The sequence below is a fragment of the Phyllostomus discolor genome, chromosome 1 (assembly GCF_004126475.2).
Source record: "Phyllostomus discolor isolate MPI-MPIP mPhyDis1 chromosome 1, mPhyDis1.pri.v3, whole genome shotgun sequence".
Classification (NCBI taxonomy): domain Eukaryota; kingdom Metazoa; phylum Chordata; class Mammalia; order Chiroptera; family Phyllostomidae; genus Phyllostomus; species Phyllostomus discolor.
Window position 1 is genome coordinate 162,336,521 of NC_040903.2, and position 22,712 is coordinate 162,359,232.

The 22,712-nt window shown below is 41.5% G+C and overlaps 1 protein-coding gene across 1 annotated transcript in view; it reads right to left on the reverse strand.

The window, feature by feature from the left end:
• USP50 (ubiquitin specific peptidase 50) overlaps positions 1–17,497 on the reverse strand; it is a 33,847-nt gene extending 16,350 nt beyond the window's left edge. The window contains exons 1-6 of the mRNA XM_028505536.2: positions 17,095–17,497; positions 13,313–13,507; positions 12,847–13,042; positions 9,728–9,937; positions 8,140–8,282; positions 3,109–3,241 (exon numbers count right to left, since the gene is read on the reverse strand). Of these exons, the coding sequence (XP_028361337.1) occupies positions 3,109–3,241; positions 8,140–8,282; positions 9,728–9,937; positions 12,847–13,042; positions 13,313–13,507; positions 17,095–17,147 (930 nt within the window). The 5' untranslated portion in view covers positions 17,148–17,497. The remainder of the gene's footprint in view (positions 1–3,108; positions 3,242–8,139; positions 8,283–9,727; positions 9,938–12,846; positions 13,043–13,312; positions 13,508–17,094) is intronic.
• Positions 17,498–22,712: the final 5,215 nt, after the last annotated feature.

Genomic DNA, 22,712 nt, shown 5'->3' on the forward strand with positions numbered 1-22,712 from the left:
TGTATCCTTTCCAGAGACCTCACAGGTAGGCACTATCTTTCCACTGTCCCCTGACCATGCTCAGAATGCCAGGATTGCCCCGAGGGGAGATTTTACACCCTGATTTTTGTGGCTGTCATCCAGGGGATTCCCCTTGGTTGCCACATTCTGATGGCCAGAGGAGCTTGTGTTTTGGGGTCTTGTGGGATTGTAGGGATTGTAACAATTGGAGAATTATTTTTTTTAATCTTCATCTGAGGACATGCATAGAGGGGAGAGAAAGGGAGAGAGGGAGAGAAATATTTCTGCTAGAAAAATATCAATCAGTTGCCTCCTGCACATGCCTCAACTGAGAACAGAACTCGCTACCCAGGCATGTGCCCTAACCGGAATCAAACCTGTGACCTTTTAGTTTAAAGGATAATCCTCCAACCAACAGAGCCACACCAGTCAGGGCACAGAGAGAGAAAGTCCTTGACAGGCTACCACCCCCAGGGCACTGCGCAGATAGCAGAGTGGAACACACTCTGTTTTTCTGTGCACAAGGCCTGTTTGCTTGTCTCGGAGCTTCAGCCTGAGGGGCAGGCTCTGGTTTGTCGCACAACATGGGCGAGCAGAAGTGCTGTCAGGGAACACAGGTGGGTGGACACCAGCCTTGCACTTTCCCTCTGCCTTACACACCTCACTGGTATCTCCCAGAATGGAGCTTATACGCGAGTCTCAACTTTTGTGACTGCTGCACAGGGCACACTTCAGATCACCTGGCTTACACTTGCAGTCTCACAGGAACGTACATACTCGCACACTTGAAAAGCTGCTGCCTGAGGTGTGGCTTCCAATGGGCCTGAATCTAGGGCTGAGATGCTCCCCTTAGGCATGCTGAAAAGTCCTGTCATACCCTCTGATACTTGGAGACATTAAAAATAATAGCCTGCTTGGACAGTTACAAAAGTTTGAAAGACAGCTAAGACTAGGGCAGATTTGAACAGTTAGGTTCATCTCCTATACAAGGCCACTCACAATAGGTGGCTGTTTTATCCAGTGCATAGAGACAGACCATCACAGAGAGTCAAGCAAAAAAAAAAAAAAAAAAAAAAAAGAAGAAACAAAGGAATATGTTCCAAATGAAAGAACAAGATGAAAACCTCAGGAAAAAACCTTAATGAGACAAAGATAAGTAATTTACCTGATAAAAAGTTCAAAGTGATGGTGAAAAAGATGGCCACTGAACTCGGGAAAAAAACAGATGAACACAGTAAAAAATAGTTTAACAAAGAGATAGAAAACATAGGATAGTACCAAAGAGAAATCACAGTGCTGAAGAATGTCATAAATGAAGTAAAAAAATACACTAGAAGTCTTCAACAGGCTAGATGAAACAAAAGAAAGGATTAGTGAACTGAAGAATGGCAATGGAGCTCCTCCCATCAGAGTAGCAAAATGAAAAAAGAATTTAAAAAGAATGACAATAGCTTAAGGGACTTACAGAACAACATCAAGTGGACTAACATTTGCATTGCAAGGGTTTCAGAAGTGAGAGAGAGAAAGAGGCAGAAAACTTATTTGAAGAAATAATGGCTAAAAACTCCCCTCCCCCTTTTCTTGAGAAAGAAAACAGATATCTAGATACAGAAGGCCCAAAAAGCTCCAAAAAAGATGAACCCAAGAGATACATGGATTAAAAATCAAAAATTAAAGACAAGGAGAGGATCCTAAAAGCAACAAGAAGAAAACAATTTGTTACTATTAGGTAACCCCACTCCTCACCCCTAGGATTTTTGAGCAGAAACTTTTCAGTCTACAAGGGAGTAACACAATATATTCTACACATACTGGTGGACCTAGCCAGAGCAGTAAGACAAGAAAAAGAAATAAGAGATGTAATAATTGGAAAGAAAAACTGACATTTGCCCAGAAAATTGAAAATGTAAAAAATGGACAGTTTTAAGTATAATTTTGAAAACTGTGTTAAGGTAAATCCAAGCTTTGATATGATAATATAGGTGAATGTCTTCATGAACTTTGCAGAGGATAGCCTGTGCCACATGCCTGCATCACTTAATCTAATTCCCACAACAAACCTGCAAGGCGATATATAAGAAACAGGTCAAAGAGTCCCAGATCATGTAACTGGTAAGTGGCAGAGTCACATTTTAGCAATCTCACTCACTAAACTGAGATCTATGTTTTTTACAAAGTCTACATGCTCTTACTCTCTTTCTTTCCCTTTATGTATATGCGGTTTATATGTATATATACATACACACTGTGCACATATATGTGCTCCTAATATATGTATATGTGTATATATTATGGTCTCAGTGTGTACATATACTATATATATGTATATGTATATACACATCCACTCTTAATATATCATATATAAATCCAAATAATTCTTGACAAATGGTAGGTAGGTAGGTAGGTAGGTAAATATTCCTTCTCTCTACATACCACAGCACATCACTTAATATATTGCCACATGATATTTCATCTATAACACAGGATTTAAAAATAATTGTACCTACTCCATAGAATTGTTAAAAGAATTAAAAGTGAAAACACAAGTACCTAACATAGTGCCAGGCTGAATACATGATAGCTATTGCTATTATTAGTTACTATCTATATAGTAAATGATTTGGTGTGAAGTATACCCTATGCTTTCTTTCCTTCTGGGAGTCCTCAATGATGAGAGTTGGTATAGAGTCAAAGGGAACTCTGGGGGTTTTATACATACATACATAGGACTGGGTGTATACAGGCAATGCCTCTGTGACTATGACATACATAGTGTTTGGGGCTTTGGCTATAGAGTGGCTCATGATAATTCAACATACAGCTGTTGGAACCAATGTCTGCTGCTTCAATTCCTAGATCTGCAAATGTTCCTAGATCTTAAGTAGCCCTTGAGTGGAGGGAAAGTGTGGAGGCTATGTCAGGACCTTTTTTTTTCAGTGCTCTACTGTTCAAGGTCAAAGCAGGGAGTTTCCAGTCTCTATATTTTGTTTTAAAAATAAATATATAGGAGAATCCACAGAAAGATAGAAGGAATAGGAATTTAAGCAGGTAATTCTACAGTTTTCTTTAAATTTGTGTTATATTAAATAGTTGTAGCATTTTACTCACCACCACTGCACAGAGGTTATACTTAGGGTGTTTCCGAAAAATTGGACAGATGTAAGGAGTCAGGTCCAAGTTAGTGAGTGGGTAATGAATATCTGTTCTCAGTTTCTTTTTCATTTTACCCAGAATGTCAAACCTAGAGAGAAAACACGTGTGTGAAATACAAAGTAAGCTTGTGAACAACCCACGAATGAAGTCCACATACCTTGACAAATTCTAAGTATAGAATTGGTGCAGACCTGTACACAAATTTTTTTCTTATCTACCTATGTTTAGAATCTCCACATCCACAGGCCTCGCCAAAACTGAGACTGGAGAGACCCAAGAGCTTGAGTCAGGGTGTGAACAGTGTAGAGTCAACCCAGTGGGAGAGAAAGAAGGCGGGAAGCCAGGCAGGGCATCAGGGGAGTAGAAATCACACTGGTAACTTCCTGGATACTTCACTCCAGCTGATGCTGTTCACTCTCACCAAGCTGGCTCAGCTTTCCTTTTCTTGGTTGTAACACACATTGTCTTGGCAGTGTCCTGTTTTCCAGCTCTGAGGTTTTAATATATCTTTAGCAAGGTAAAATTTTGTGAAACTCTGGTCACATTCTTTATTGCTATTTAGATCAACAGTTCCCAAAGCTGAGCCTGTACCAAAATCACCCTGCAGCTTCTTTAAAAATAAGTTATGTTCATTTTGGAAAAATAGCTGATTTAGGCCTTGGGCAGGAAAATACCTGGGTGAATCTGAGATATTTTTGTGTCAGAAAGCAAGAAACCTTGTTTTCTGCTGTGTGACCCAGCAATTCTATGCCTAGGTATCATCTGAAAAGAAATCAAAACATACATCCACATAAAAACCTATATGCTATGGTCCCAAAGGGGACCACACCAAGACACATCATAATTAAAATGCCAAAGGTTAAAGATAAAGAGAGAATCTTAAAAGCAGCAAAAGAAAAGCAAATAATTACCTACAAAGTAATTCCATAGACTGTCAGTTGATGTGCCAAGACAAAAAAATATGGCCCAATCAAAGAACAGATCAAAGCTCCAAAAATAGAACTAAGTGATGAGGAAACAGCCAACTTATCAGATGCAGAGTTCAAAATACTAGTAATCAGGATGCTTACAGAAATGGTTGAATATGGTCACAAAATATAGGAAAAAGTGAAGGCTATGAAAAGTGAAATAAAGGAAAATCTATGGGGAACCAACAGTGATGGGAAGGAAACCAGGACTCAAATCAAGGGTTTGGAGCTGAAGGAAGAAATAAACTTTCAACTAGAACAGAATGAAGAAACAAGAATTCAAAAAATCAGGAGAGCTTTAGAAACTTCTGGGACAACTTTAAATGTTCCAGCATCGAATCATAGGGTTGATGAAGGGCAAGACATGGAAAACTTATCTGAAAAAATAATCAAGGAGAACTTCCCCAATCTAGTAAAGGAAAGAGACTTTCAGGGAGTCCAGGATGCTCAGAGAGTCCAAAAGAAGTTGGACCCAAGGAGGAACACACCAAGGCACATCATAATTACATTAATCAAGATTAAAGAGGAGAGAATCTTAAAAGCAGCAAGAGACAAGGAGACAGTTACCTACAAAGGAGTTCCCATCAGACAGTCAGCTGATTTCTCAAAAGAAACTTTGCAGGTAAGAAGGGGCTGGAAAGAAGTATTTGAAGTCATGAAAGGCAAGGACCTCCATGTAAGATTACTCTATCCAGAAAAACTATCATTTAGAGTGGAAGGGTCGACAAGGTGCTTCCCAGATAAGGTCAAGTTAAAGGGGTTCATTATCACCAAGCCCTTATTATATAAAATGTTAAAGGGACTTATCTAAGAAAAAGAAGATTAAAGATATGAACATTAAAATGACAACAGACTCACAACTATTAACAACCTAACCTAAAACAAAAAGAAAAACAAAAACAAACTAAGCAAACAACTAGAACAGGAACAGAATCACAGAAATGGAGATCACATGGAGGGTTATCAGTGGGGAGGGGGTGGGGGGAAAATGGGGAAAAGGTACAGGGAATAAGCATAATTGGTAGGTATGAAATAGACAGGGGGAGGTTAAGAATAGTATGGGAAATGAAGAAGCCAAAGAACTTACATGTACAACCCATGGACATGAACTAAAGGTGGGAGATGCAGGTGGGGTGGGAGGAGGGATTGCAGGGCAGAGGGGAATAAAGAGGAGAAAATGGAACAACTGTAATAGCATAATCAATAAAACATATTTTTAAAAGACTGTCAGTTGATTTCTCAAAAGAAACTTTGCAGGCTAAAAGGGACTGGCAAGAAGTATTCAAAGTGAGGAAAAGCAAGGACCTACAACCTAGATTCCTCTATCCAGCAAAGCTATCATTTAGAAAGGAAAGGCAGATGAAGTACTTCCCAGACAAGTAAAACTGAAGGAGATCACCATCACCAACACATTATTATATGAAGTGGTAAAGGGAATTATATAAGAAAAAAAGATTAAAAAGATGAACATTAAAATGGCAATATATTCATAACTATCAATAATTGACTCCAACTAACAAACTAAGCAAACAAACAGAACAGGAACAGAATCAAAGATATGGAGATCATTTAGAGGGTTATCAGCGGGGAGGGGGAAAATGGGGTAAAGGTACAGGGATTAAGAAGCATAATTGGTAGGTACAAAATAGACAGGGAGGTGTTAAGAACAGTATAGGTAATGGAGAAGCCAAAGAATTTATATGCGTGACCCACGGACATGAACTAAGGAGGGATTGCTAGAGAGAATGGGGGGTTACTAGGTGGAGTAGGGCAAAGGGGAAAAATTGGGACAACTATAATAGTATAATCAATAACATACAGTTCAAAAATCTATGTGCTAATGTTTATACAACAGTATTCACATCTGCCTCAAACTGGAAACAACTCAAATGTTCATCAGCTGGTGAGTGGAAAAATAATGCGGTATATTCATAAGAGTGAATACTGCTCAGCAATAAAGAGGAAGGAACCCCTGCAACATGCTGTAACATGGATTAATCTCATAAATTTTATGCTAAGTGAAAGAGGCCAAAATCAAAAGGCTACATATGATATAATACAGGACATTCTGGCAAAGGAACAACTCTAAGGATGGAAGTCAGATCGGAAGTTTCCAGGGGGTGGATGAGGGAGAAGATATTGATTACCAAGGAGCAAGAGCAAACTTTTTGGTGTGATGGAAATAGTCTATACATTGGCTCTGAGGGTTACATGTCTGTATGCCTTTTAAAAAATTCATGGATCTGTACCTCTGAAGAGGATGACTTTTGTACATGTAATTACACTAAACTAACTAACTAATGAGGTAACAGGAGTGGGCTAGAAGCAGCTCTCATGGCCAACTTCAAACAATTTGAACATCAAGAACAGTGGTAGTCATGGATAATACACATGTTAGGGTTAAGTATCCACAGGGCCAGAGTGGCCGCAGTCACAGAGGGGAAACAATACCTTCAAATGGCGAGCCCCCACAGCCACTACCTCATCTGCGGGGTCGCACGTAACAGCACCCACAGTGGGATGAACTTCCATGATGTGCCTCCTGATGCAATGTGATGACAACTACACAGTGTCGCCTACACAGGATTCTTGCTAACATTTTTTTTAAAAAGTTTAGCCCTGATCTAATCATGGGGAAACAATTAAATAAATCCAAAATGGGGACAAATCTAAACAATGAGCTCCTCAAAGGCACAATATGAAAATAAAGAGTTAAACATGTAAAAAGAGGGAAAGGCTGTTCTAGATTTAAAGAGACAGCCCCATGCATGTATGACCTTTGACTGGGTCCCAGATTAGAAAAAAAGTTATGAAGACATTTTGGGGGTGGGGGAATTTACATATGGAATGTATCTTAGGGGCTATAAAGTTATGGTCAAATTTGTGGGGCGTAATAATGGTGGTGCGATTGCGTAGGAGAGTATCCTTACGTTCAGGTGATACATGGCGAAGTATTTAAGCAAAAATGCCATGGTGTTTACATCTTTTTTCAGATGGTTCAGCTGAAAAAATGGAAGGGAGGGAAGGAAGGGGGAGAGGAGAAAGAAAATGTGGCAAAGTGTCACCAGCTAATGAAGATTTTGGGGCATGTGGGTATTCATCAAAGAAGTTTTCAGCTTTTTGGTAGATTTGAAAGTTTTAAAAATAAAAATTGGTGTGGGGAGATAAAGATTAAAATAGTAATGCTTAGATTCTGCCTCAGACCTATGGAATCAGAATCCACAGCAGTGGGAATTTAATTTTTTAAAAGCACTCACAGTGAGCACCAAACATCTACTAGCAGCTGAATAAACACAATATGATATACACACAGTGGAATATTATTCAGCCATAAAAAGGAGTGAGCTTCTGGTACACATGGATGAAACCTGAAAACATTAGCTAAGTGAAGTAGTCCAGCAAAAAGGGTGATGTTGTATGAGTCCACTTGCATGAAGTACCTAAAATAGGCAAATCTATAGGCACAGAAAGTAGATTAGAGGTACCTGGGACTAGGGGGATGAGAAATGGGGAAGTTTTGCTTAATGGGTACAGAGTTTCTGTTTGGAGTGGTGAAAAGATTCTGGAAAGAGTGGTGACTGACTGTTGTACAGCACTGTGAATGTAATTAATACAACAAAGTACACACTAAACATGGCTAAAATGGCAAATTTTATGTTCTGTTTTATCACAAATTTTTTTTTAGATTTTATTTATTTATTTTTAGAGAGGGAAGGGAGGGAGAGAGAGAGAGAGAGAGAGAGAGAGAAACATCAATGTGCGGTTGCTGGGGGCCATGGCCTGCAACCCAGGCATGTACCCTGACTGGGAATCGAACCTGCTGACACTTTGGTTCGCAGCCCGAGCTCAATCCACTGAGCTACGCCAGCCAGGGCTGTTTTATCACAAATTTTAAAAAGTTCGTGTCATGTATTGGATACCCCTAAATTGTTCACTGTAAGTGAACAATTGCATGGATTTGAATTATATCTTGATAAAGCTGTTCAAAAATCTGCCCATGAAATGTCAAAATCCATACCTTTTTAAGTGAAAAATCATTATTTTTGGCGCTTTGGAAATGCTGGCCCTCAACACTGTTTCTTGCTTCGTTTCACAAAAGGAACAATGAATTTGATTGTTCAAGGTCAGAGTGTCTTGTTGGAAAAAACACTGGAGACAGTCCTGTTGAGATAAAAAACTTTCAGTGACCAAACGGGTGGATCAAACTGCAGCCTGGACTCCACAGTCAGAACTTCGGAAGAGCTCCGTAAAGGGAGTCCTTGCTGCGTTGCTTGGCTTTGACAGTCTGGGAGACACCAGCGTCCCAAGATGCAGCCTGCACACGTGTAAAATCTACCTGGCAAAGGAGGTGCTTCCTCCTCACTTCCGTTACCAAAATGGATCCACGTGTCCACCACACTCATAATGTCCTGATCAGCATTGTAACATTTCTGGTTTGCTTCAGAATGAAGCAAGGATGGGGAGTTTCCCTCTAGCAAGTGAGGCAGCCGTGTTACATCTCATCACAGCAGTGATCTGGGGACTGAACAATGAGCCACACTGCAGAGTTCTGAGGCAGGCCCGTGATAAAGCGAGACAACAGGACAGAATGAGATCCTGTGCCCACAGGGGACAGCAGACACCCTCCATGCAGCCACGCACCCCCAGCTCTGTAAACTGTTAGCCTAGAGAAGAGGAGGCACACAGACTCTGTTTTCAGTAGACACGCCAGCACCTCACTTAGAGTCTTCGGAATTCGTTTCCAGCCATTGTTAGCAGTTTGATCTGAGAACAAGTCCAGTTCTGAGTAAGAAGTGGGATTCTAGTCTCCAGTTGTGGTAAATGTGTTCTATTCTACAAAGAAACGTGTTGCTTCCTGCCTCCTGTTTCCTGCCTTCTGCCACCACCCCCTCTGTCTACAGATTGACTTTTGATATTACGGTGAAGAAAATTTAAGAGGTAACCTGAGGCACTAGATTCCATTCTATTTTCCCAACACAATTCACAGCTTTTGTCTAAAATGTAAGAGCTCAAGCCCTGGCTGGTGTGGCTCAGTGAACTGAGTGCCAGCCTGCAGACCAAAGAAAGGGTCACTGGTTCAATTTTCAGTCTAGGGCACAGGCTTGGGATGCAGGCCAGGTCCCCAGTAGGGGGCACGCGAGAGGCAACCACACATTGGACTTTCTCTCCCTCTCTTTCTCCCTCCTTTCCCCTCTCTAAAAATAAATAAATTTTTTAAAAAGCTTTTAAAAAGAGCTCAAGACAGAGTCAGAATCTTATATCTAGTTCCCCAATGGACCTACAGACCTCTTAGGTAAGGAAGGACCATAACATTTTTGCAAGAAAGTACAAATTCCCTGTATTCCACCTAGCCATGACAATGGATCAAATAAACCCTATTTATCGTCTCCATTTCACAATCAGGCTGTTTGTTTCCTTGAGTACAACTGAATTCACAGTAACTCTCGGCTGTGTGTCACTTTTCCATAACATCATCACGGCATCCAATGTTCTAAAAAGTTATAAAGCAGCCCCTTCCATACTAGAAAATACAGGAAACAGCTCTAGGAAAGTCCAGGGCCAGGATAAAGCCAGACAAGAAGGCATCCCGGGGCAGGAGTCCCTACCTGAAGAGAGCACTTGTACTCCGATGGGATGGGGAGGGAGAGGACCGTGAAGGCTTCGTTCTTGTAGGTGCAGTTCTCACACTTTAAACACATGATGCTGTAGCTGAGCTGCCCTTCAAAGAGCCGGGTGACGATGGAGGACTCACTGGTGATCGCCTTCCGGCAGCATCTTGGAACAGACCTTTTCTCACAGGATCGTATTCGGTGGCACTAAGTTGAGGAACAAATTGGCCCCAAATCAGCTACTGGTTATCAACAAATTATTTCCCAGAAGGACTTGATTTTTTCTATCAGAACAATGCACTGCTGCCAGAAACCATGTTGTGGATTCAGACGATAAACACAGTAAGATCTTCGTAGGAGCATATGTTACATATGTTATGTGTGACTTTGGATAATTCAGTTACGTCCCTCCTTCAGCGAAGCTGAGGGATGATGATTCCCTAACCTGGTGAAACACACGACCGTGACTCCATAAGCTGACAGCCTCGGATGATGTGACACAGGGTCCTGGGGGCAGTTTTTCCTGGAAGAGTCACCAGGGAAACTGTTAAACCAGCTTTGGTCATGCAAGCTGATCTAGAGGTAAAGTCAAGGAATTTGACCTCCCTGCTGGTCCCTTCAGGTGATGTCTCCTAGCCACTTCTTTTAATAGAAAATGCTTTTTATTTTTACTTAAAAATTTTTAAAAATAAATTAACAGTTTGCATTTAACATCATTTTGTATTAGTTTCAGGTGTACAGCATAGTGGTTAGACAACGGCATACTTTACAAAGTGCTCCCCCGGTATCTTCAGTACCCACCTGGCACTGTGTGTAGTTACTACAATATCATTGACTATGTTCCCTATGCTGTACTTTACATCCCCATGACTGTTCTGTAACTACCAATCTGTACTTCTTAATCCCTTCACCTTTTTCATCCAGTCCCCTGACCCGTCTCCCCTCTGGCAACCATCAGCCTATTCCCTGTACCTATGAGTCTGTTTCTATTTTGTTTATTCATTTATATTGTTTCTTAGATTCCACATATAAGTGAAATCATATGGTGTTTGTTTTTCTCTGATTTGCTTAGTTCATTTAGCGTAATACCCTCTAGGGCCTTCTATGCTGTCACAAAGGTAAGACTTCATTCCTTTTTATGGCTGAGTAATATTCCATTGTGTAAATGTACCACAATTTTTTATCCACTCATCTATGATGGGCCCTTGGGTTGCCTTCATGACTTATCTATTATAAATAATGCTGCAATGAACTTAGGGGTGCATATATTCTTTTGAATTAATGTTTCAGGTTTCTTTGGATATATACCTGGAAGTGGAATTGCTGGGTCATAAGGCAGTTCCATTTTTAATTTTTTGAGGAAAAAATTTTCCACAGTGGCTGCACCAATATGCATTCCCACCAAAAGTGCACTAGAGTTCCCCTTTCCCCACATCCTTGCCAGGACTTGTGGTTTGTTGATTTATTGATGACAGCCATTCTGACAGGTGTGAGGTGATATCTCATTGTGGTTTTATTTGCATCTCTATGGTAATTAGTGACTTCAAGCATCTTTTCACCTGTCTGTTGGCCATCTGTATGTCTTCTCTGGAGAAGTGTCTATTCAGAGAAAAACACTTTTTAAAAGAGCAAATCTTAAATCCTTAAGGCAGCCTGATGTAACGAGCCTCCTGCCTGACTTGAACCTCTTATAGCTCGCAGTCAGGAACAGCATGGCCAGGAGCACACCCTGACTTTTCAGTGACTTGATGCATTTGGAAGACACATCAGCTCCCAGTCAGCTCTACGTTGGAGCTGCGCACCCTGCTCCATCTTCCCTCCTCCTTCATCACACCCTGCTGCTTAGGCCTCCTCCCCTGACAGTAGTTTAATGACTGCAATTCCAACTTTGGCCTCGGGAACAGGGATGTTATTTATTTCAGATGAGCTGACAGAGAGGACCCATGTGATTTCACTTGACCACCACCTCACCTCTGGCTAAAAAAGTGTTGCCACGAATATCCTGTTAGAAGTAAAAATAAAACATGAAACTGAGGACTGCAGTTGAGAATGATTAATGGCTGGTGTGTGATCTCTTATGCTGAGTATTTCCTGGATGTCAGCAATGAGGTAAGCTAACATCACAAGGACACTGCCGGAAGTCAGGGACGTGTCTTTGGAGAGTGTGGGTCTCCGGCCAAGGCTGACAGCAGTGGTCTAGTATATAAAGGCAAAAACCCTAGTAACCTGGTGATTTGATGCTTTATTAAATGTATGTCCTGATTGAATGAGGAACTCGGGTTGGGCACGTTTGGTATGAAGACGGAACTTTGCAGTATACAGATGTGTCCTGTAATCTGATACTGAACTTAATAGTTTCTTGGGCTTGTAGTTACCAAGAACATTTATTTTAAGTTACTAAGAACAATCATTTAGTTAACATTATATTTAGAGTTCTAGTATGTTATATCTCATGAGAGAGATATATATTTTTAATACAATTTTCACTTTTTTTATCTTCACCCAAGGACGTGCTCACCAATTTAGAGAGGGGAAGGGAAGAAGAAGAGAGGGGGAGAGAGAGAGAGAAACATCCCTGTGAGAAAGAAACTTTGATCCGTTACCTCGATGGTTGCCACTTGTACACACCCTGACTAGGGATCAAACCCATAGCCTAGGCATGTGCCTCGAGCAGGAATTGAACCTGCAACCTTTTGGTTTATGGGACGATGCTCCAACTAACTGAGCCACCCTGGCCAAGGCTGCAATTTTCACTTTTAAAAAACAGTCCATGCAGATGCAATTTACCAAGGGAACTAGATCAGTGGTTCCCATACCTTCTGATCACTGGAAGTATTGTGCCAAGCAAGCTTTCCAGAAGATAGCTGCAGACGTTCGAACTCCATAACACTCGAGTGAGGGCCTTAGAATGTATCTTTAAAATCTCCCTCGGTGATTCTGATGAGCAGCTGGGTTTGGTAAAGACAGACCTATTCAAACGCTAACTTGAATGTTCCCACAGCACCTGTGCTTGGCACACAGTAAGCAATATTGACTGAACACATGAAGAAATGGAAAATAAAATTGCTGATAGAGCTGAATGTCTCTCCTATTTCAAGGCCATTCATTCTACTTACCTTTTTCAGAGATTCATGAAGTTCATTCAGGACATAAATCAAGAATTCCTGAGCATCTTGTTGTGTCTTTTTCATAAATGCTGGGTAGAGGTTGCCAAGAGCTGACAGAAATATTTCTGGTGAGACACAGTCTGCGTCTCCAAGCCACATGTCAGTCATGACGTAGGCGAAGGCAGTGGCAACCTTACTGCAGTCCCTTGGAAGAAAGAAGGCAGATGTTTCTGGCTGATTTAATGAAAGAAGGCACCTAAACACTCACACATGTGGCCATCAGACCACAGCCAGAGCTTCATTCACTTCTTGGCTGACCTTCCCAATTTATTCATCCCTGAAATGGTATCTGGGGTGCTGCAGCCTCTACTGACATGTTTAGCCCTTAATAGGGATTCCAGAAGGTTCCTTCCCTAACCTCACCTTGGGGGAGCAGCGGGAAAGGGCTGGACTATAGGGAACACAACAGTCTTACTTTTGAAGAGCAGTAATGTACTTTCCGGAGAGAAAGTATTCCACCAGCGGCGAGATGCTGCAGAGACACTGTAGGATGGCGTTCATGTAGCACGTGTTGCCCAAGTTCCGCAGGCCGGTCACGCCCTGGAGGTGGGGCTGGTCCTCGTCAGCCTTGCTAACTGGCACGGTGTCATAGTGATCTGTGCACTCTGAACTGTGGTGCCACGGGGAAACAAAGGAAAGCATTTTGAGGGAACAGAGTATGTACAGGTATGACAGCAAGTCTCTCTCAACCTCATGACACAAAGAAGAGTTCCTAATGAGGTTTCTGCCAGACGAGACTAGTTCCCTAACGAGGACAGAAGTACTAAAACCTGGAGTCTAAAATTGCATTACTTAGTCCAGAACTCTTTGGACAGTGCTTGCAGCCAAACGAGCTGAGATTAAGTTTCTCCCTAAAACCAAACCAAGAAAATATCAGCTTTTCAGAATCCTAGAATCGCTTGGCTAAAAATGCAAACTTTCCCTCTAAATACCAAAGTATTTCCTTTTTCACAGGACAAGTAATTTAATTATTATTATTAGTAATAATAATAGATTGTAGTTAATAATAGAAATAGCTGTCATGAAGTGAGCCTGGCAGTGTGTTAATACCTAGCATGTACTTTTCCATTTAGCTCTTTCAACAATTCTATGGAGTAGGTACAATGATTTTTAAATCCTGTGCTATAGAGGACAGGATTTATGGTTATTATGGTTAAATTGTTTAGTCACCTTGCCCATGGCAATGTATTAAGGGGTGTGCAGTGGTATGTAGAAAGAAGGAATATTCACCTACCTACCTACCTACCTACCTACCATCTGTCAAGAGTTATTTGGATTTAAGGGGGAGGTGGGGACTCATCAGAAGGTGAAGGGAGCAGCCAAAGAACATATACCCATAACCCACCCATCAACAGGAACAATGGTGGGGGATTGCCTGAGGGAGCATGGGGAGGCTGGGTGGAGGGGGACAGAGGGGGAAATTGGGATAACTTTAATAGCATAAATAATAAAATATTTTTTGCAAAAGGGTTATTTGGATTTCTACATCATATATTAAGAGTGTGTGTGTGTACACATACATATCTGTGACATTGAGAGCATATCATATATATGTACTAAAAGCACATCTATATGTGTGTATTATATATGGGTGCATATACATATAAAACACACATATGCATAGAGAGGGGGAAAGAGTAAGAGCATAGACTCTGTAATCAATAGGGCTTAGTTTAAATCCTCGCTCTGCCACTTCCTAGTTACAAGATCCGGGACTCACATGCTGGTTTCTCACCTATAAGGCTACTTGCCATGTGGGTTTGTTGTGAGCATTAGACTCAACGATGCAGGCCTATGACAGATTACATTGTTAATGAGCTGTAACCGGAGCTATTTTTAAAGAAGTGACTGACCTAGGATTTTTTTTTAATATATTTTATTGATTATGCTATTATATTTGTCCCATTTCCCCCCTTCTCTCCCCTCCACCCTATACCCCCCCGCCCACCCACATTTCCCCCTTTAGTTCATGTCCATGTGTCATACTTATGAGTTCTTTAGTTTCTACATTTCCCGTACTATTCTTGCCCTCCCCCTATCTATTTTCAACCTACATTCTATGCTACTTATTCTCTATACCTTTTCCCCCTCTCTCCTCCTCCCACCCCCCTGCTGCTAACCCTCCATGTGCCCTCCATTTCTGTGGTTCTGTTCCTGTTCTAATTGTTTACTTAGTTTCTTTTGGTTTTGCTTTAGGTGTGGTTGTTAATATTTGTGAGTTTGCTGTCCTTTTACTATACATGTCTTTTCTTTATCTTCTTTTCTTAGATAAGTCCCTTTAGCATTTCATAAAATAAGGGCTTGGTGATGATGAACTCCTTTAACTTGACCTTATCTGAGAAGCACTTTATCTGCCCTTCCATTCTAAATGAGAGCTTTGCTGGATAGAGCAATCTGGGATGTAGGTCCTTGTCTTTCATGACTTGGAATATTTCTTTCCAGCCGCTTCTTGCCTGTAAGGTCTCTTTGGAGAAATCAGCTGACAGTCTGATGGGAACTCCTTTGTAGGTGACTGTCCCCTTACCTCTTGCTGCTTCTAGGATTCTCTCCTTCGTTTTTACCTTGGCTAATGTAATTATGATGTGCCTTGGTGTGTTTCTTCTTGGATCCAACTTCTTTGGGGCTCTCTGAGCTTCTTGGATTTCTTGGAAGACTGTTCCCTTTGCCAGCTTGGGGAAGTTCTCCTTTATTATTTGTTCAAATACGTGCTCAATCTGTTGCTTTTCCCCTTCCAATTGTGGTACCCCTATAATTCGGATATTGGAACGTTTAAAAGTGTCTTGGATGCTCTTAATCTTTTCCTCAATTTTTTGAATTCTTATTTCATCATGCTTTCCTGCTTGGTTGATTCTATCTTCCTTCTGGTCCACTGTATTGTTTTGAGACTCATATTCCTTCCTTTCACTATTGGCTCTCCTCCGCATGTCTTCCTGCATCTGTTTTATGGTAATCTGCATTCTTTCATCTAAATTTAGACCAAAATCAACCAGTTCCGTGAGCTTTCTGATCACCAGTGTTTTGAACTGCGCATCTGATAGATTGGCTATTTCTTGGTCGCTCAAAAGGATGAGTCCTGGGGGACTGATCTGCTCTGTTGAAAACATGGTTTTTTTCCCCCTTGTCTCTCCTTTTTTTTTCCGGTCTGGTTGCTCTAGTTACGGTGGGGGGCGGAGCCTTAGGTGCTCACCGGGGCTGGGCACCCCAGTCGCTAGATTGTGACGTTATATGTGGGGCGGGGCGGGGCAGGAGAAAACAATGGCGGTAGTTCCGTTCCTCTGGGCTCAGACCCTTGTCTGGGCTTCTGGGCCGCGAGCTCTGCCCTGGTCCACAATCGCTGCCCCTCTGGGTCTGCCAGCCGCAGCTTGCGTACTCAGGGATCACCGCTGCCTTCTTGTGCGCCAGATGGCTTTTGCGCCGATTTCGCGCCAAACCTTCCCCCGACCTCCGCGCGCCGCCGACCGAGCCAGCCCCGCGCCTGCCAGGCTCGTCTTTTCCTACCAGTCCGGATGAACGCGTCTACTTCAACTTCTTGGCTGCCCGACTTCCATTCAGATAAATCCTCTGCCGGATCTGGGTGTTATTCTGATAGTAAATTATTTTTGTAAATTATTGGTTTTCTAATCTTGGTTGTGCGAGGAGTTACGGTGCATCCACCTATTCCTCCATCTTGCCGGAAGTCGGATATTTTTAAAGAAGTGAGAAGTCCCTAACAGCTGGGCTATAGAATGGCAGCCTTCGTACGAATCCGGCAGACCCGCACAGCGGAGGGGACACTGTGGGCTCCCACGGAGCCTCCCCTCTCCTCCGCTTTCTCTCATAACTCTGCTCTGTGCCAGGCAGCCCCGCATCTCTGTCCCTTCATGACTTGTCTTCCATCCACGTTATTTAACACTGGGTCTGCGTGAGATGGCGACCTCCCCTCAGCACCTCCACTTACAACTCTGCCACTTTGAAACGTGCTCACTCTTCCATGGAGGGTCACTTTCACTTTTACCTACTGATGTCACTCTTCAGGAATATCTAATGGCTGGACATTAAATAATACCTTCCTTTGCTTTGGGGGGACCTCCAATGGGTCGGGTCTGGGGGAACCCTTCCCAATGTGGCATGTCCCCCTGACTGCTTTAGCATGGCTTCCCCAACACATCCTCCCCCAAACTGGGATAATCTAGAAAGCTGTAACAGAGAGAGGCTCACAGGACGTAGTAGACACCGAAGTCATCTGCGGGGAAAGGCTGCTGTGAAGTCATTTTAGTGAAACCACGTTGGACTTTGCACTTCTATTCAGGAGCAACATCTAATCCTTTCAACTTCATTTCTCCAAGCCTGTTACCTTGACTTTTTTTGCTTGTGATGAACAATTTATATGTTCCTCCCCCGCCCTCCTCAGGAGCTGAAAACTGCTCTTTATCTGTACTTCAGTTACATTCCAACTTGGATTTCCTTTGCATCATAATTCTTTTCATTCATCTTCAATATTCTAGCATGTTGCCAGGAGATACTGTTACTTGATGGCTTAAAAACTTTTAGCAGATTCACTTTCAAAGAATGAACTAAATATATAACACCTCTTCCTCCATCACTCAGTTTTTCTTGTGTATATTTTTTATTTTTTTAAGATTTTATTTATTTATTTTAGAGAGAGAGAGAGAGGGAAAGAGAGTGAGAGAAACATCAGTGTGTGGTTGCTTCTCACACACCCCCGCTGGGGACCTGGCCCACAACCCAGGCATGTGCCCTGACCAGGAATCAAACTGGCAACCCTTTGGTTCACAGGCCAGCGCTCAATCCACTGAGCCACACCAGCCAGGGCTTCTTATGTATATTTATTAAACACACACACACACACACACACACACACAAGATTTACTGCCCCTGAGTCAGTGGACACCGTGGTAACCCTGCCCACTCTGGGCATTCACCCACCCTCCCAGTGACCACCCCACTCCTAGGACCTGCAGGGGCTGTTTCTCTTCCCAGGGATGAAGGCAGTGGGAATTTGCTGCTTCCAAAACACACTGCATTGGGATGGACTGGATCATCGATCATAGTGCACACACCAAATCCCACTAGTGTTCCACGAAGGGCAAATACAAATAAAGCATTTGTCAGAAAAGAATTTATAAGCTGAGAACTAGCAGAGCACACAACAATCTCCTGAGCTCTCATTTTCTTCATCGATAACTATGCTTCAGAAAGCTCTTCAGTAGAGAGGGTTCCCCCACCCTCCACGCTCTACCTAGATGAAAAGGGGTCAGAGGACATGTGCAACCATGCAGCACGAGAGCAACCAGGTCGAGGAAGGGGTGTTGTGAGAATGGGGAGCCTCTGGAGCTCCAGAACAGCACCATCCTGTTCTTCCTTTGCTCTGAGCATCTGTAGGGCAATAGTTTTCAACTTTTCGTCTCTTGGCACACATAAACTGACTAAAATTCTGTGGCACACACCAAGAATATTCTTTTCCCTCAAAAAATGTAGTTTTTTTGGAAAAAAAGTATAATTTTAATTCATTTGCACCAAACGGCTATTGTATTGGCTGTTGTCATTTTTTTATTTGACAGTCTAAGGGAAAGGAGGTCAATGCCCCAGACAAAATAGTCAAGTATCACAGGTTTTAAAAATTCCCACCCTGGCCAGCTGGCTCAGTTGGTTGAAGAACCATCCATAGGCCAAAGGTTGTGGTTTCGATCCCAGGTCACAGCACATACCTAGGTTGTGGGTCCAGTCCCTGGTCAGGGCAGGTACAAGAGTCAACCGATGAATGTTTCTCTCTCACATCAATGTTTCTTTCTTTAAAAAAAATATTTATTTTTAGAGAGAGGGAAGGAAGGGAGAAAGAGGTAGAGAAACGTCATTATGAATGGAACCGGTGACCCTTTGCTTTGCTAGTTGATGTGCAACTGAGCCACACCGCTCAGGGCACTGTTCCTTCCTTCCCTCTCTGTCTGTCTCTCTCCCCTCCCCTCTGTCTAAAACCAATAAAAATATATCCTCAGGTGCAGATTAAAAAATAATAAAATAAAAAAATATTGCAGCACACTGGTTGAAAATCGCTGTTGTAGGGAGTAGGTAAAGAAACAGCCTTTTAGAGCCAAATTTGTCTTTCCTCAACTCCGCATCAATTAAAAGAAGGAGATAATAAAAACTCCAAAAGTGTCAATGTCAGGAAAGATAAAGAAGGCTGACAATTATTCCAGATTAAATAAAACTAGAGAAACAAGGCCAATACAATACTCAATCCTGGATGGGATCCTGGATTAGGACAAAATTCCTGTAAAAGTGTATTGTTGGTACAATTGATGAAGTCTGAACATGGGTTACAGATGAACAGTTTTATACCAACACTGAATCTTATGAATTTTATAAAACTGTACTGTTTATGAAAGAGAATGCCCTCATTCTTAGGAGATACACACTGATGAATTTAGGGTCATGGTATGTGCAGCCTGCTCTCAAATGACTCAGGACACCCACCAACACAGACACACATGCAGAAGGGAGGGAATGGGGAGTGATCAAGCAGTATGAAGCAAACAGAGCCGAATGTCAGCAACTGGTGGACCTCGGTGAAGGTGCACTGGAGTTCTTTGTAATACTGTTTGAAATTATCTCAAACTAAAAAGTTAAAAAAAAAGAATGTAGATATACTTGTAATATGGATTTGTCCCCAACCATATTACTGGTAAGTCAAATAAGTTGAAAAGTTTTCCTGTAGTATGCACACCATTTATGTCCACACGGTTTTAAAAACATACATGTATACTCAGGCTACACAGGCATTAAGAACAGTCATTCTTTGACATCTGGACGAGGGATCCTGGCAACCAGAGGCACTGACTCTTGCAGCTCCTTGACATTTGGTATTTGCACTCTATTTACAGGAGTGTTTCTTGAAATCAGCTCAGTGGAGGTTCTGCAAGTCTTGAATCCTATCACCCTGTTCCTTTCGTCAGTGAAGTTCTCCCAAGTCTTTTAGTTTGATGCTGGTAGGTAAAAATACAATTCATGTATTTATCTTGTATCTAGAGGCCTTTCTAAACTGATATCTAATTTTTATATACATTTTCTTCCTATACACTTGTCATCTACAAAAAAAAATCACTTTTTTTTCTCACCAATTCTTGTAACTTTAATTTCTACCCTTTTGAACTAGCACCTCCAGAAAAATACTGAATAGAAGTGGGGACGGTTGGTATCCCCATAATACCTATCTGGACTAAAAGGAAAAGTTTGCGTAAGTCACCATTAACTATGCTGTTAGCTAAGGACATAGTTTGTGACTTGTAATCAAAAATGAAGATTGAATGTGATCAGGTTTTTCTCTGTTGAGATAATCATTAGATTTTTTTTTCTTTAGTTATTATGCTCAGTTGTTGATGATGGTTGTATACAAGACTTGTCTGGAAAGAGTCCAGACATTAATATAATGAGAATGGTTTGTACAACATTGATGTAACTTGGCATTCAAGGAGTGCACTAGAATGCACACATGTGAACAACTGACAGCTTCACTGTATTATACAGTGAGGGTGGTAGACACCATTGAGTGAGCATGTGTACTGTGGCCATTGCATTAAAAATGACTGAGTACAGCAATAAATCTGCGTCGAATTTTGCGTTAAGCTTGAAATCCCTCCATAGAAACTATTCAGATGATTCAGGAGGCCGAAGCTATGGGTAACTGGTAATTGGTAGCTTCATCACAACACAACTGCTCATGCATCACATCTGTAGTTTGTGAAACACCCAGGTGACTCAGTCCCCTACATGCCAGATTTGGTGCCTTAAGCCTTCTGGCTTTTCCCAAAACTAAAATCACCTTTGAAAGGGAAGAGATTTCAGGCCATTGATGAGATTCAGGAAAGTAACAACAGGGCAGCTAATGGTGATTGGGAGAACTGTGTGAGGTCCCAAGATGACTACTTTGAAGGGGACTGAAGTGTCATTGTCCTATGTACGATGTTTCCTGTGTATCTTCTTCAATAAATGTCTTTTTCCTTTTACAAATGACTACTTTGAAGGGGACTGAAGTGTCATTGTCCTATGTACGATGTTTCCTGTGTATCTTCTTCAATAAATGTCTTCAATAAATTTCTTTTTCCAGATACCTTCTGGACAGACCTTTGTATTAAACCAGTTTTCAGTTCCTCAGAAAAACCCATCTTGTTTATGATGTAGATTTTCAAGAACTGCTGGATTCTATGTTAATCTTTTGTTTCATATGTACGGTCATGAGTCAGATGGCCTATGTATTAGTGTTCTGAACTGTGTAACAAACTACCACACACAGTGGTTTGAAACAACACATTTATTACCTCATAGTTTTTGTAGGTCCAGGCACAGGGCTTAGCTGGGATCACATACTGCATTTAGTTGTCCTTTCTCTTTAGGGTCCTTCAACATGGAACAGTTCTATGTATCTCCTTGACTTTTGAGAACTTGACACATTTAAAGATTCCTGGCCAGTTATCTCGAAGAATACATAGAACGACCACTAGTAGTTGGGTGCTACTGCCTTAATTCATGCTAAGGTACCAGCACTTTTATCCATCATGATTTTGCCCCATTAGTAAACCTTGGGCCACATTAAAAGTGTCCTGTGGAACTTCAGGGTCTATGGTCTACTTTGAAAACTAGTGACCTAATAAACAAACCTAGAAACTATCAAAAAGACAAGCAGACCTGTTTCTTTTTACTATTCTCACCTGAAGACATATTTTGAGAGAGAGTGGGGGGGAGAAAGAAAGAGAGAATGAATTTATCTGCTGCCTCCCATACATACATGCCTAGACCTGGGATCAAACCTGCAACCTTTTGGTTATAGGACACCACTCTAACCGAGCCACACCGGCCAGGGCCAGATCGATTTCTTAATGGAAGCGTACATCACCACCGAGGCATTCTTATCAAAATATAATCTTAAATCTGACTATATACACCTAATAACTAGCTTATGGTATATACAGGGAACAAACATAAAATGACACCTAATAGAAATATTAAGCAAAACACTGAATGTGGGAAACTTTTTAGAATAAGTTGGTCCTTCAAAAAAAGAAATTGGGGGAAAAGACAACAAACTTGTATATCAAGAGAGACTTTAAAGACAAATCAAGCTATTGCAATGTATGGTTTTATCTGGGTCCTGACTCAAGCAAAGTGTAAAAAAATTTTTTTGAGAATGTTTACATTATCTGACAATATTAAGGAACTTAATGGTTTTAGGTGTAAAGATATTACAGTTCTTATATTTTGGAATACTGAGACATTAACAATTAAAATGAAAGAAAAGTTCCACAACAGGACTGAGTATCATTCACATGCCCTTTAACAACGGGTATGCATCATCAAGTGATTTCACCATTGTGGGAAGATCATGACACACACACTTACACAAACCTAGATGGTACAGCCCATGACACCCCTAGCCTGGATGGTAGACTTTTGCTTCTAGGCTATAAGCCTGTACACATCACTGTACAAAACATGATGAGATTAAATCAAACACAAGCAAAAATGATGCCATCAAGTGATGTGATAAACAAGATGTGAGGCTGCTGCCAGTAGTACCATGGTACACTGTTTTATAGCAAACTTTTGCTTTAAAGGAGAAAGAGTACACTCTAATGATAGTACGGTAAACGCATACAGCAGCAAGAGCATTATTTACTGCCATCATCAAGAATTGTACACAATGGTAGTGCCATACTTTACGTGACTAGCAGTACAGGGTTGTTATGCAGCATCACCACAAACATATGATTAGTGCATTTTGCTATTACGAAGCTGAGAGGAATTTTTCACTTCCATTATTA